Source organism: Plectropomus leopardus, chromosome 3, assembly GCF_026936395.1.
Source record: "Plectropomus leopardus strain MGB_pleo_1.0 chromosome 3, ASM2693639v1, whole genome shotgun sequence".
NCBI classification, from domain to species: Eukaryota; Metazoa; Chordata; class Actinopteri; order Perciformes; family Serranidae; genus Plectropomus; species Plectropomus leopardus.
Window position 1 is genome coordinate 19,221,796 of NC_142178.1, and position 14,506 is coordinate 19,236,301.

The 14,506-nt window shown below is 40.9% G+C and overlaps 1 protein-coding gene across 1 annotated transcript in view; it reads right to left on the reverse strand.

Annotated features, from left to right (window-relative positions):
• The window catches only part of LOC121941739 (unconventional myosin-XV), a 56,641-nt gene that overhangs the window by 22,124 nt on the left and 20,011 nt on the right, over window positions 1-14,506 (reverse strand). The window contains exons 23-38 of the mRNA XM_088075826.1: window positions 12,765-12,849; window positions 12,634-12,666; window positions 12,426-12,507; window positions 11,999-12,129; window positions 11,712-11,807; window positions 9,074-9,202; window positions 8,865-8,971; window positions 8,522-8,700; window positions 7,112-7,184; window positions 6,784-6,975; window positions 5,126-5,199; window positions 4,964-5,037; window positions 1,297-1,405; window positions 787-855; window positions 614-678; window positions 147-539 (exon numbers count right to left, since the gene is read on the reverse strand). Coding sequence (XP_087931952.1) covers window positions 147-539; window positions 614-678; window positions 787-855; window positions 1,297-1,405; window positions 4,964-5,037; window positions 5,126-5,199; window positions 6,784-6,975; window positions 7,112-7,184; window positions 8,522-8,700; window positions 8,865-8,971; window positions 9,074-9,202; window positions 11,712-11,807; window positions 11,999-12,129; window positions 12,426-12,507; window positions 12,634-12,666; window positions 12,765-12,849 — 1,891 coding nt within the window. The remainder of the gene's footprint in view (window positions 1-146; window positions 540-613; window positions 679-786; window positions 856-1,296; window positions 1,406-4,963; window positions 5,038-5,125; window positions 5,200-6,783; window positions 6,976-7,111; window positions 7,185-8,521; window positions 8,701-8,864; window positions 8,972-9,073; window positions 9,203-11,711; window positions 11,808-11,998; window positions 12,130-12,425; window positions 12,508-12,633; window positions 12,667-12,764; window positions 12,850-14,506) is intronic.

Genomic DNA, 14,506 nt, shown 5'->3' on the forward strand with positions numbered 1-14,506 from the left:
TTGGGTCATATGATATTTCCTGAGGAAGTGTTGCTTGATGTTGTTGTTAACTACAACACTAATTAAATTATAAAATTAAATAGTGCTGAATCATTATGTAATATGTCAGTTTGGGCTGTTACCTCACATGTCTCTGAGTTACTGACCCGGGTAGCAGCGTTAGCTTTCGGCTGTGCTGGCTCAGCTCTGTTAGTTTGGGCCTGAGGCTTCGGCTGAGCTCCGGGCCGAGTCTGAGGGTCCGCAGGAGGCTGATCTTGAAGGTGCGATGAAGTTTGTTCCGGTCGAGCAGGGGGAGGATAGGGATGCCTGGGCGGGATGTCTGCTGCAGCGTAGGGAGTGGGAGTGAAGTTGGCATAGGGGCTGGGCGGGATGTTAGCATATGGACTCGGGGGTATGACAGCATAGGGGCTGGCGGGGGCGTACGGGCTGGGAGGATGAGGCAGCAGAGGGCTCATAGGAGGGCTTGTGATCGGGGAGGTGGGGGGGCTGGTCACCGGGCTGCCGACCATGGCCATGGCCTGCATGGTCATCTGCTGAGCCTGAGAAACAAGACGATGACGCATTAACTCCAGAGGAACAAATAAACAGACGCAGATGCAGACGGAGGGTTTACCATGATGATGGCCTGTTGGTTCACGATCGCCTGCTGCTGCTGGTCCAAAACAGCCTGCTGGGCATCTGGAGAGGAGAGGAGGAGAAACACAGTAAACAGGAAGAAGGGATAAAAAAATATATTTGATGAGATTTTTTTTCTCCCTCATATTTCTCTTCACACTTGATACGAACCAGGTGTTACAGGTGCCACCGCAGCAACAGGAGGCGACATCACGCCTCCCACAGGAAGCACTCTCACAGCTGTGAACACAAAACACACACACACACACACACACACACATATCTAATTGCAGATTTTGAGTGTCTTTGTTTTATTGCACTTGCTAATGATTTCTGGAGATATTGAGGTCCCTTCCAGTGTGTGAGACTCTGTCCTAAATAGCTGCATATTTACTAGAAAGTACACTTTGTCTTCTGTCCGCTATTTCAGCTGAGTGCCTGAATAGTGTGTAAATTTATGCTACGCAGAAAGCCCGAAAAAATCAAATGGAATGAAAAAAGTCCACAGCATGTGAACTTCAACCTGCCAACAGGCCCACAGTACGGTGTGTTGGACTTTACAGATAGAAAAATAAAATTAAAGTTGTGTGATAGTACACCTGTCAGTGCTGATGCAAACAGGAACTACTGAATGAGTGAATAAGGGAGTGATTTCGGACAGAGTCTGCGTTTTTGACTGACCTCCAGGTGGAGGCTGGGGGCCAGTTGACTGTCCTTGGTGTTGCCACCCCCCTCCAACTCCTCCAGCCCCTTTCATCCTGCTGGACAGTCCTGCAGCTGATTCCACTTCCTGTGAGGACAGACAGACTTTGAAACTGAACATCAGATTAACCCTTTGAAACCTGAGAAAACTGTCAAGAAAATAGTAAAAAAATTGCCTGAAAAATGACTAAATAAATAAATAAGTAAAAGAAATTACCTGGAAAAGTATATATATATATAGTTTTTACCAAGACAGTCCAATTGACACAGAGCAAAAGTTTTCCTTTAACAGCTAAACAGTACACTAAAATATCTTTCTGCAAACATTTGAGGTTAGAAATACGCAATGCAGTTACAGAGTCTTGATTCATATTTAATCAGCGCTGCAGTTTGACCGCAGTTTACCAGCAGTGATTGACATGATTAACAGCTGCGTTAGAGACTTCTCTGCTGTGACTGGATGTTTTCATTCACATGTGTTAAGGCCATTAAATGCATCGGGAAGCAATAGAGTAGGCAGAAGATTTTTTTTTTTCACAGAATACCTCCCTAATGTAAAACTGTGTGAATATAATGACAGTTTCAGCAATTCTGGCATTTTTTTTAATTAAAGTTACCAACTATAGCTTTAAGTAAGGCACTAGAAAGTATTAATAAAAAGTAAAAAGTATTAATTTAATATCAGTGCTGAAACTTTTCATATGACACCCAGCTCTACTGTACCTCTGATGGGTGTATAGTTGCTTTATCACAGGGGACGGCTGCTCTTTTCAGCCTGGATCTACTGCACTTATTACAGATTCTAATGGAAACCCAGAAGATTGACAAAAAAGTGTCAAAACCAAACGACTCCAGCAGCAGGATTCTTCCTCCACAGCTGATCAGTGAGTTGAGTGAGGTTTAAAGAGCTGTCACTTCACTAACCAGTCACAGAAATTACTTCATTCAGTGGAGTCTCGGCACTATGAGGAGCTGATAACATAACATGGAGGTGGTGTACTGAGAAATACTCTGACTCCCCGTGAAACTCCACTGTAACTGGTGGGAAACCAAGCTGACTGTAACCGCTGTCCTCTGTGAAGGAGCAAAGTACAAACCTCTCAGAGATGCCTTTTAAGCCAACAGGTGAAGTATTTGATACTAAGATATATTTTTGGTGGAGTATTCCTTTAATCGCAGCATTTAATAAATTATTCACTAAGAATCAGATCCTTTTTATATAGTGCCCTCGGTGTTTAACGAAGTAGATAATAATAATAATTTTGCACTTTCGTTAGTTTGTTGTTTATTTGATTGCAGTTTGTTTTTTTTAGCTGTACTGTCTTGTAGCACTGTGTCCTGTGCTGTCCCGTTTTAAAAACAAAGGATTTATCCTAATATAACAAATTTCAATAATCATTTGTGAGTGTGAATATCAGCAGGGGTGCTGGAGAGACATACAGAGAGATACAAAAACAGAACTACTTGTGTAATCAGAGCACTTTTTGACTGTCGGATCAGAGGAATCATCCTCTTATGTGTACAGCCGTTCCATCAGAAATCAGCCACTGACCCATAAATCCAAAGGAGTGTGTGTGTTTGTGGGCCATGTCTCATTAAATAGTAAGCCCTTCATTTGCCAGAGTGTCAGTTCCTCGTAAGTAGATCCCTGCGTTGCCTGGGTGGGAAATCACCGTGGCGATCTAGTCGCTGTGACAGTTACGGTAACTGGGTAACGTAATAGGTTGCTGGGCGGGAGAGGTCTGTACAACACATCTGATACATGCTAATTCCTGTCAGCCACATCCGATAGCACGGCTAACATTCACCACATCGCTGTCCCAGCTGAGGACTGATAGATCCAACATGGTGAGCATTCACTGCATCATTGCCCTGACAAGACACGTACGGATTTAACTCAATCAACAATCATAGTATAATCTACAAATGTAGTTTTGACATCAGGTGTCAAATACGACATTTCTGCTGGAGGCGATGCTTTAAAAAAATGAGCTGACACAGGTGTTTTATTGCTGCCTCAACCGAGCAGCGAGCAGTGATCTAACATGACATTTCATGTCACATTATTTACAGGGTTCCCATGGTCATGAAATTCCTGGAAAAAGTTATGAAATTACAAAAACTATTTTCCAGGCCTGGAAACGCTTTGGAATGAAGTGAATGATTTGGATAAGTTTCAAATCGTTATGCCTATTGTTTAATTATGTTTATAAAATTATTATAAAATTCCCTAAACATATTTAACATTACACTAAATACATTGTATTTAAAATCTATTTCATAGTTGCACAACTGCTGATTGGATCTTTGGTTTTCCATCCTCCAAAAAGAGGTGCAGCACTGATGTTTTGCAAAGGATTCGTATGTCCCAGTGTGGTCTCCTGGTATATGCAGCGAGTCGCTGGAAGGAATGTCTAACTTGCAATTACAGATAGCAAGAGCTTGCAGTTTTTGTATTAGCAAATGTCTGGAGGCGCATGTTTATTGGTCTGCCCATTTTAAACTTCTTAAATAAAGTTATGGAAATGGGGTAAAATGTTATGAAAATTATGGAAAGGCTCTGAAAATCCATTGGTAAAACTGTGTGGGAACGCTGTGTTTATACTGCTTGTGGTCTGGAAGCTCACATCTGTCCAGCTCAACCTGATCACTATAACATATTTACATCAGTATATTTATTCCGTGAGTATAAAGTAACGGGGACGTCACAAGGGGGCATTATGTGACAAGGCATTATCAATTCTCCAGCCGAGGACAGTTTCATCCAAGGATGCCATCCTTGTGTGTATTCATTTTCTGTCTCCGTCACAAGCAGGGAAGACTGGCTCTTGTTTTTTGAGACGACTAAACAACTTAGCCTGAGGAACACCAAGTGTCGCTGCTGCATCTAATTGGCTCGTTCTTGGCAGTTTGTCATGAGCTTTGAGGAGCCTACGTTTTTCATTGAGAGAAAATGGCTTTTTTGTCAAGGCAAAGTATTATGGGAGTTTAGGAAAAGAAAAAAAGAAAAAACATAGTTTTAAATAAAAAGGCCCAAAATGAACACTGTAAACATACAACTTGATTGCTATAAACAAATTATATGAACAGCGTTTGCACAGAATGATTCTGTCTCAAGCTAATTGAAACATATAAGCATTTTCCACTGTACTAACGCAAAAACAAGTGACCGCACGCACTCTTAATGCATATTTTATTGAACTGTGGCAGGAGGTCTGCATTAAGTCTCTGGATTACAGTTAAAACACCGGGTTTGAAATAACTATAACAACTATGATTCAATTTGAGGCTTTCCTCTCAGCTCTGAAGGACACATTTCTTATTTCATAAGATCTGGGACCAATAGTTAAACGATGCCGGCATTTATAACTTAGGCTGATTTCCAGGTTAAGGGATGAGCAAAAACTCAGATCTGTGGAAATCACTCTATCTGTGCTGTTCATATGTTTAGAGACAACTTTGTCATAAATATTGTTTTTTTGTAATATCTGTATCTGTTTACTAATTTTCCTCTTCATGTTTTGCAAAAATAAAACACACAAGACAGAGCTCTACATGACCTGTACAGTGAGCAACAGTAAATGGTTGACAGAGGAATCTCCTCTCAGGCGGTCAAGTGTGTCACTGAGTGAGTTATGTAACTTACTCCGGTTCCCTCAGACAGTACAGGGTCAAACAGGCTGTCGAGATAACGATCCATCCCTCTCTGAGGCTCCAAGTCTGTGAGGGCAGAGGAGAGCGCTTCATCGTCTACTGTCATTAAAATCAATGTGTGTGAGCGGCTATATGTTCATGGTGAAATGTGTACCTCGTCCATCAGACCCGGGTAAGACTGAGGACATGACATCATCCTTCACGTCAAACCCACCACCCAACAGGCTTCTGTAAGATAGTAAGAGAAAAAATATTTACAAATTGGCTTGATTCACGTCAAAAACATGGGAAGAAGTTACAAGTTATGAAACTGCTAAATAGCTAAAAATGAAAAATAATTAAAAAAAAAACTAACACACAAATAATGCTAAATATATAGTTATAGTTAAAAAATTAATAAGAATTATTTTGAATTTAGTTTTCTCAACATTTTCCATATATCTCTCTCTTTTAATACTAATTTTCAGGGCATTTTCTTTAACCTTTCTGAATTTCAATTTGTGTGACATCTCTTGCCAAGTTGCTCTTTGCCTTTTTATCCATGCTTTCAAAAGAAGTCACACTAATTTCTCAGGTTACAAAGGTTTAAATGTATGTGAAAGGTGTGAGGTTGCAACTTGCATGCAGGAGAACTGCGGCAGCCGATGTAAAAACACAAAAATGCAAATGACCCTCTCGAGAGCCAATGTTTGGTTCCTCCATGTTGGACTACTGTAGAACAACATGTAGGACTCAATGGAAGAGGACCTGCTCCGTATGTAGATATAAATGGCTTTTTCTGTGGTAATGAAAACACGGCAATTCTTATTTTCGGGTAATTATAAACAAAAAAAACATAGTTTTTAATTTTTTATATAATTTCTGTCAAAATATGCTCCTAAACCTAAACCTTCTACACCTAAGTCCTACCTAAGTAGGACTTTTGTCTTTTTTTTTCAAAGGCCACAAGATGAATCTGTGGGTTTGTGAGATGATTAAAGGGAGAGGAAGAAGAAAATCAAACTTTGAACAACTTGACTTGATAATTGTTTTTCCTTGGGCCTTGTTGAAATGAAACCATCTGAGACGTCTTAATGGGAAACGTCTCCTTGAGGAACTGCTAACTGCCGTTTTTGTAAGAAGTTGAGTCTTGTAATTTATAAGCCTATTAAACATTTTTTAATGTAACTTTTTAATTAATTAGTAACAACAGCTGTCTGAGGAATGTAGTGCAGTGAAAAGTACAACATTATAAAGGAGCATAAAATGGAAATACTCGAGTAAAGAAGAAGTATCAAAAATTGTACCTAAGTATAACACATTAAATATTAACCCTTTGAAACCTGGATTGACATCACTTTTCTTGTGCTGCGTTCAGACACCTTTTTGCACGTATTTAAACCTTTTGAACCCTGTGCAAAGTGGTTCAATTTCTTAAAAAAAAACACACATGGGAAAAGGCAATGAGCGCTCTGGTAATAAATATTTCATAAATTGCAAGAATTTAAAAGATTTAGAAAATAATGTTTTTTTTTAATAATGCTAGCAAAAAATGTGTAGGGAAAAAATTATCATAATCATCATAATTACATATTTTTTAAAAAGTTACAGAATGATTACAATTTTGAAGCACATTTTATAAGGTAATTTTCTAAACATTCTTTTTTTTGGTGAATTTTCAGGTAATTTTCCTGTACTTTATACCATGTTCTCGCAAATGTTAGAGTAATTTCTTGTTAAGCTGCTCATTGCCTTCTTCCCACCTTTTTGAAAGAAACCAAGCCAATTTGCTCATAGGGTTAATTATATGGACTGCGTAAATGTGTGTCTCACATGCTGGCATTGGGCCGCACTCTGGTTGGTTCCTGTGCAGAGATGATGAAGTAGCTGCTGTGTTTGGGGAAGTCGGCAGGAAGCTCCAGATCCGACATCAAGTCCAGAACGTAGTCGGAGCCCTCCAGCTCCACCCACTGAGCCGTCTCCTTCAGAAGCACCGACCAGCCTCGACGGCCCTCCAACACACCTCTACACACACAAAATACAACAATGCACATGAATAAGCTCTTCTCCAGCAAGACATCTCTCTGGTTTCCTACGTTCATCTTTTTTTCTGTAATCTCATCCATGTACTTAGTGCTCATGTTTTACAGTAAGATGATACCTGTGTTGTAAGATGTCTTTGGCCATTTCTTCTCCTGTTGTCCAGGAGTGTAGAGGACAAAGGAAGGACACGCCTGCCGGAGAAAAGACAACACTTTAGAAAGACAAATGGCCTCTGACATACAGTAGTTACTCAATAAAACATACCACTTTTAAATGATGTTTTTCATCTCATAATGCACTAAGAGCCATTTCAATCAGCTTATGAAATAGTTTCTCTTCTGTATCACTAAGACACAGTCTGTAGCACTCTCCCCTGTCTGTCTATGAAGATTTACACAGACACCAGCATCAACAAACAGACAACAAAGCCAGTGAAGTAGAGAGACTATCAGGTGTTGTCTAATCCTCAGTAGACTTGCCAAAAGGCCAGAGGACAGATTAGCTGGATGAGAGGAGGAAATGAGAGACAGATAACTCTTGCGTGCTGGATAAAGCACACACTGACTGAGCTCAGGTTGAAAAAACCAACACAAAAACAGAAAGGTGAAGTTGGGTCAACAAGAGGGAGTCAAAGCCGAAGGGAGTCAAAATAAATGGGCCTCAAATTCACGATGCACATTATGTTGACACTGAAAGGTACTGCTGGTCTGTGTTTGTAATGTTATCTGCATATCTGAGCCTTGTGCAGTGTTGCAGCCTGTGATTAAGACAAATCACTATCACAAATTTACTCATGGAAAAAACACTATTCTTTTTAGACAGAAAAAACTAGTTCTCCTTCTGTTGCAGGAGGGCAAAAAGTGACACGCAAGTTTTTAGTTTCACCGTTATCAGCACATTTGCAGCATTTAAAGTAAAAAACAAAGTCGACTACCACACAATGAAGAACTTTCCTGTGACTTTATTCAAAGCGAGCAGCATGTTTTGCCTGCAATTTCTTCAGGTTTGCTCAGTGAAATTTCATGATTATCCACAGGTGTGATAAATACACGAATCACATGAGTAATTATCATCACCATTTTTCTTTTTTTCTGTTTTTCAGAGTGTATCAATAACATTTTCTGAAGTGACCATAATACCACAAAACATGACAATATTAAGAAAACAAATTAAAAAACAGCAAGGATTTCATGACTTAAAATCAATATATTTACAAGTCCGATTTGTACTTTTTTTGATTTTGTGACTTTTGTGACTGGAAAACTTGTGCTGAACTGCATCTCTAATTAATCTTCAGGTTCTCAGTTTTCAGATGATGTATACCACTTCTATATACCATTAACTGTCTGTCACCCCATAAATATCCCTCTAAAAAAGACAATATGCAGATGGCTCAAGGGTCATTAATTGCATAGAGATGCCCTTGCACTCTCATTTAAGTCCATCCAAAATTTTGCAACCAAGTACAAAATGTTAAAATCCCCAGTTTCACCACTTTGCTACACGTGCTGTGTCTGTGTGCTCTCACCATCGAAGCAGTGTATGTGCAGAACAGTGTGAGCTCTCTTGCGATTGGCAGTCCACTCAAGCAGACAGGGTGGGTACGTGCGAACATACTCTGGCCCGACATTCAACCTCTGCAGAGCTTGAAGGAGCCGGTGCTGACACACACAATCGTAGCCCTCTGGCCCGTAATCAGATACAAACCTACAACAACAACGTGCACAAAGAGAGACACAAACAAAGGCACCGAAAATTATTAAAACCTGTAAGCCGGGAAAAGCGGGTGATAACTATACTGTATAATTATTACCTGGCCATGGTGATTTACATTAATATGAATTTATTTGACTTTTTGACAAGTTTCTTACTTCAGCAAGTACTTGGCCAGCCTCTGAGAGGGCAGGAAGGCAGAGAGACAGGAGGACAGGAGGAGCCAGCCACGCTCTGAATTCAAAATATTAGGATTCCTCCACACCTAGGAGAAAATAAAGAGATAATGTGCAATATTAGTGACAGATTCTGTCCTGTTGGTCTTTCATTTCCATCCCACCGGCCAAAAAAACAAGCTGTGCCTCACCTGATTGGCTACCTGAGCCAGGATCTCATCTCGCAGGCTGGGATTGGCAAGTCCTCTCTGGATGATGTAGTTCCCAAACAGGTTCTCCTGAGCCCCATTCAAGTTCGGATCACCCATAAATCTTAGTATCTGTCAAACGCAAAGGCATTTATAACACATACTGTAACCTTACAAAACCAATTACAACACTGAAGATTGTAAAGTTCTCCTAGGAATCATTTGTCTTAGCTTTTCACGTGTCACATGGTAATGGGGTATGTGTGTGTGTTGGGGATGTGGGGGTGTGTGTGCCTGGTCCTGGTGGCGGCGCTGTCTGGTTGTGGGGATCCTGTGTGTTTTCGTGGGGTTTGTGATTTAAACTGAAAGGACACCTGGGTGCAGGTGGTGCTGATTGGTGCACTGGGCTTCACAGCAATGTTTTTCTACCTCCCTCCTCACAGCTAATTGGGAGTTGCAGCACAGGTGTGTGGCGTGTATGCGCGCTGAGAAGAGAGTAGAGACGCCATAGTAGAGCAGAGTAGCACAGACTTGGTCTGTACAGACGGCAGTGAGAGGAGAAAGAGAAAATCGCCAGCCTACAGCCCGGTCGAGGTTACAGGACTGCAGAACCGGGAGGACGGTGGACAGCTCGCAGGAGCCATGACGGAGGCAGACAGGAACGCAGGCTCGACGCACGTGCACGCCACCACAGCAGACCGCTGCAAAGAGAGGGACATGCCTCCTGGGAAAGCGGAGGGGTGAATGCACCATTCATCCCTCCACCATATAAATCCCTCTTTTATGTTTTGATGGTCAGAAATGTTTAAGCGTTAGGAGTTGGCCCAGAGTCACGACAGTGATACCGACTACATCAGAGAGTGACAAAAACAAAACAATTTACTAAATAAGAAACTGGCCTTTTTTTTATCTGAAGACGTCACTTGCTTGGGGGACTTAGGACCATCTGTGCGCTACAACTACAAGGCTGAAAGGACTGCTCTGTGCTTGGGGAACACTAGACTTTTAATACTGGAATATTTTATGTGGACTCATTTTAATTAGTTTTAACTTGCTTTTACTTTTCTCTTTTTATCAGTAATAAATCAATTTGTTGTAAAACATACCCACTGTCTACATGCTGTTTTGAGTCAGCCTAACTCTCCAATAGATTTTACCAGATTTTATCAAATTTTAAATTTTAAAGTCACACTACAGCCATGACATAAGGCCTGCTTGAAAATATGTTGAAATATCCTACTGTGAAAACACTATAAATCACTGACTTTTTGTGTGCATGTATATGATGTACATCGATAAGCCACAACAATCATTTTGTGACAATTCAATGTTCTGCTGGGAAACTTCTGATCCTGGTATTCATGTGGATGCCACTTGCCATGCACCACTCACCCAAATACACCCCTTCATGGCAACGGCCCTCCCTGATGGCAATGGACCCCAATCAGGACAATGTGCCAATAACTGCTCAGGAAATCCCCCTTAGAACAACGATCTCAAGGTCTCAACATGGCATCCAAATTTCCCAGACCCCAATCTGATCGAGCATGTGTAGGATGTACCAGTACTAGAGAGCCAAGTCCGATCAATGGTGGGTCATCTGGTCTGTTGCGACATGGACACAGGGCCTCTGGAGGTGTCCTGTGGTGTCTGACATCAAGGTACTGACAGCAGATCTTTGGCTCCTGTTTGTTGAGATGGAGTATACAAAAGTCCCATGGCTGCTAGACCAGATTCGGATCTGGTTTATCTTGAGGCTACATCGATGCCTTGAGCTCTTTGTCACATTCCAGGGGTCATTTCCTGAACAATTTCTGTAGTGCAGCATGCTGCACTGGCCTGCTGGGAGGCCATTGTCATCAGGGAGTGACGATGCCATGATGGGGTGCAGTTTGTCTGTGACAGTGTGCAGTGGGAGGTGCGTGTCAAGTGGCATCCACATGAATGCCAGGACTCAAGGTTTCCCAGCAGAGCATTGCATTGTGACAAGACTTCAGCGGCTTTAATGTTTTGTTCTGAACTTCTAATATCAGAGTAACAAAACAACAGTGAAATCAAGTTCAAAAGGTAAAAACATGTTGTTTTATTACATTTGTAGATAGACATACTATCCCAAATGGCTATGTCTTTCATTTTTTAATGAAGTCTTTTAATCAGCTTAAACTACAGGACTTGTTTATTTTATTTCCTGATGCTGTTTAGCAATGGACTTAAACCACTATGGCACAGTGTTGCCTATGGGCAACATACCTATTTATGGCTGTTTACACTCACGCAATAATTCTCAGTTATATTGTAATACTTTTAAAAAGAGCCAGGACACTAAGAAAACCAATAGCACTGTTTATATTGTATTAAGACTTTCTGGAGGCCATATAAGTACTTTTTTGGGGGCCTTTCTGGCATGGTTCAGCTCCAACAGTTATGGTACACTGTTGCTTTAAGGTACCATACCCAAAAGTGTAACCCGAAAGAAAAATATACATTTTGAAAATTTCTTTAAATTATGTTTGTGTAGTGTATTTTATGGCTAAAAATATTACAATTTTTTTTTTACCAACTGGCATCATAATGCGTGTCATAGAGGGTTAAAGGTCATGGATGCTGGAGTTTCCCCGCAACATGTGAATGCAACACATACCAGAATGAAAACGTTCAGGGCTCCGTGTTTTAGCTCCTCATCCATTCGAATCAGTGAACTCTCCAGTGGGGCTGTCAGCATCCCAAACAACGGCTCCTAAAACACACACACACAATCATGCAGTGTTTACAGTTGATTTTACACAGTGATTGTTAACGCAGTTACATGGATGGAGCAGTGCAACAACCCTGTCCTGGGTCCAGTCAAGGTCAACAAGGTCAAATTATGTTTTATCCGTGGGTTTTTACATGTCGATTTTCTGCATGTGTGTGCGTGTGTGTGTTTACCCTAAATATGGCCCGGATGTAGTGTGTCATGAGGTAGTTGTTGATATCCAGGGGCAGGGTCAGCTGAGGGTCAACCTGAACCTTTGGAGCCTGGACCACCGCCAAGCAGTCAGAGTGCAGCTCCTCACCACCTGCAAATACACACACACACACACACACACACACACACACACACACACACACACACACACACACACACACACACACACACACACACACACACACACACACACACAGACAGCAGGCCAGGTGTCATCACAGAAATACTACGGTAAATATTGTTAAACCCACCTGCAAACAAGGTGGAACACATCTGTTGATGGAAGTTTATTTATAGCACGGACGGACTGCAGATCAGTGTGCTGTATATATACTCTGTGTGTGTGTGTGTGTGTGTGTGTGTGTGTGTGTGTGTATGTGTGTGCACCTGAGGCCGCCTGCAGCAGAACTGCCAGCTCAGCAGGGATAGGCAGCGTCGTTACATTCACCACTTCTCTGTTGATGCGATCCTACACACATCGCAAACACACACATATGCAAACACTTACATTACACACCGATGCTGCATCTCCATCTTTTTCTTCAAAATGTGTCTCCTCTCCCTCTCACGCACTTTATTTCACACCCTCACTCACCTCCTCTGCCTTCCTTGCAGGCTCCACCACTGTCTGACAGAAAAGAAAACAGCATCTCACTTCACACATTTGTTTATTTTTTTTTATTCATCTTTCAAACACAAATACTGTAAATGACACAGTGTGCATACCCTCATGTAACGCTGGCGGTTGACAATGAGCAGCACAGTGGAGCGAAGCCGGATGAGGTACTTCCTCCTCAGAGCGAACTTTTTTCTGTGCAGGAAAAGATGGGTAATTTATGCAGATACAGACAGAGTAGAGGGAAAGAGCAAGATGTCAAATGAATTGAAACATTTTGACGTTTTACTATGACATCAATCACTGTAATTGGAACAGACAGCACAATTGGTGTCCTGAGATTTGTGTTAATCACTCTCGTAGAGTTGATATGATATGTAATTTACCTATATTCATTAAGTTGTGACCGACGATCTCTGAAGTATCATTACAGATCTAAAAGGTTTGACCTTGCGTTTATTGCCATTTTAGTGTCATCATTAAGCAAGAAAGTGAATGATTACACATTCAAATAAAATTCAAATTTGCATCACGTCTCCAGGATTGGTCAGACCGGCAGTGAGTGATGGATGAGCACCACCTGATTCCTCTGACCCTGTCTTCTCACATAAAGGACAAAAGAAGCAGGCCGACTGTGATAAGCTTTGACCTATTTGGCTTTTGGAAACCAAACACTAAAGCCTAAATTGCCCAGCTCAAGACTGAAACTCCAGACTCACGCAGGTCAGGGTGCTGCCCATTAACGAAAGCTAAAGCTCTGAAGAGTCAACTGCCAGTAAGAGGCTGATGATGAAAGTGGTATTCAAACTGAGCACTGGGAACCAGGATGACTACCCCCAGCAAGGAAGTGGTCATAATTTCCATACCGTTGTGCATTCATCTGTTTGTGCATTTATCCGTTTGTGTGTTTGTCTGTTTATCAGCAGAATTAGAGAAAATCTACTGGCTCGATTTTCATTAAAATTGGTGAAAGGGTGTAGCATGGGGCAAGGACCCATTAACCCTTTGAAACCTGGAGTGAGATGAGTTTTCTTGTGCTACTTTCACAAGTATTTAAACTTTTGAAAATTGATGCAATTTCTTTTTAAAGAACATTGGAAAAAAGGCAATGAGCAAGAAATGTTCCACATATTGCAAAATTGGATTTTATTTTTATTTTTTTTAAAAAGCACGGGAAATTTTCTTAAATTAGCCAAGCTACATTTATAATCATCATAATTACATATTTTAAATCATATTGTAGAATTATAATTTTTAAGCATTTTTTCCAGGTCTTGTTTGTTGTGGGGTATTTTTATAATTTAGATTTCGTTTTTTCATTTTTTTTGTTTGGGGGGTTTTCTGTTACTAATTTTTGGGTCATTTTCTTGTTCCTTGTTTTTTTTTTTTTAACAAATGTCTTGCTAATTTTTGGGTCATTTCTTGTTTCGTTGTTCATTGCTTTCTTCCCATGTTTTTGAAGGAAATCAAGCTATTTTGCTCAGGTTCCAAAGGGTTAAAGAGGCTCTATTATCTAAATTCAGAGGACTTTGAGCTATCTAGAAACATGAACCTAGTTAGTAGCTAACGGTGCTAATGCCATAAACAGCGCAAGTGACAATGCTGACAGAACTGATGGTGTTAACAAGGGGGGAACTGGAGGATGGATGCTACGCTTCCACGGCAACCCTTTCCCAATATCAGTGGTAAGCGATGTATGAGCGCAGTGCAAATCCCCTGCAATGAGCCAGCCAATGAAATACGCACATGCATGTTTGCTGCTATACTAACTCTATGAATGTCACGTATAGAAACTTTAACTTTTTTGGAGGGGATCAGAATCACAATGTGGATACAAGAATTATTTTTTTTT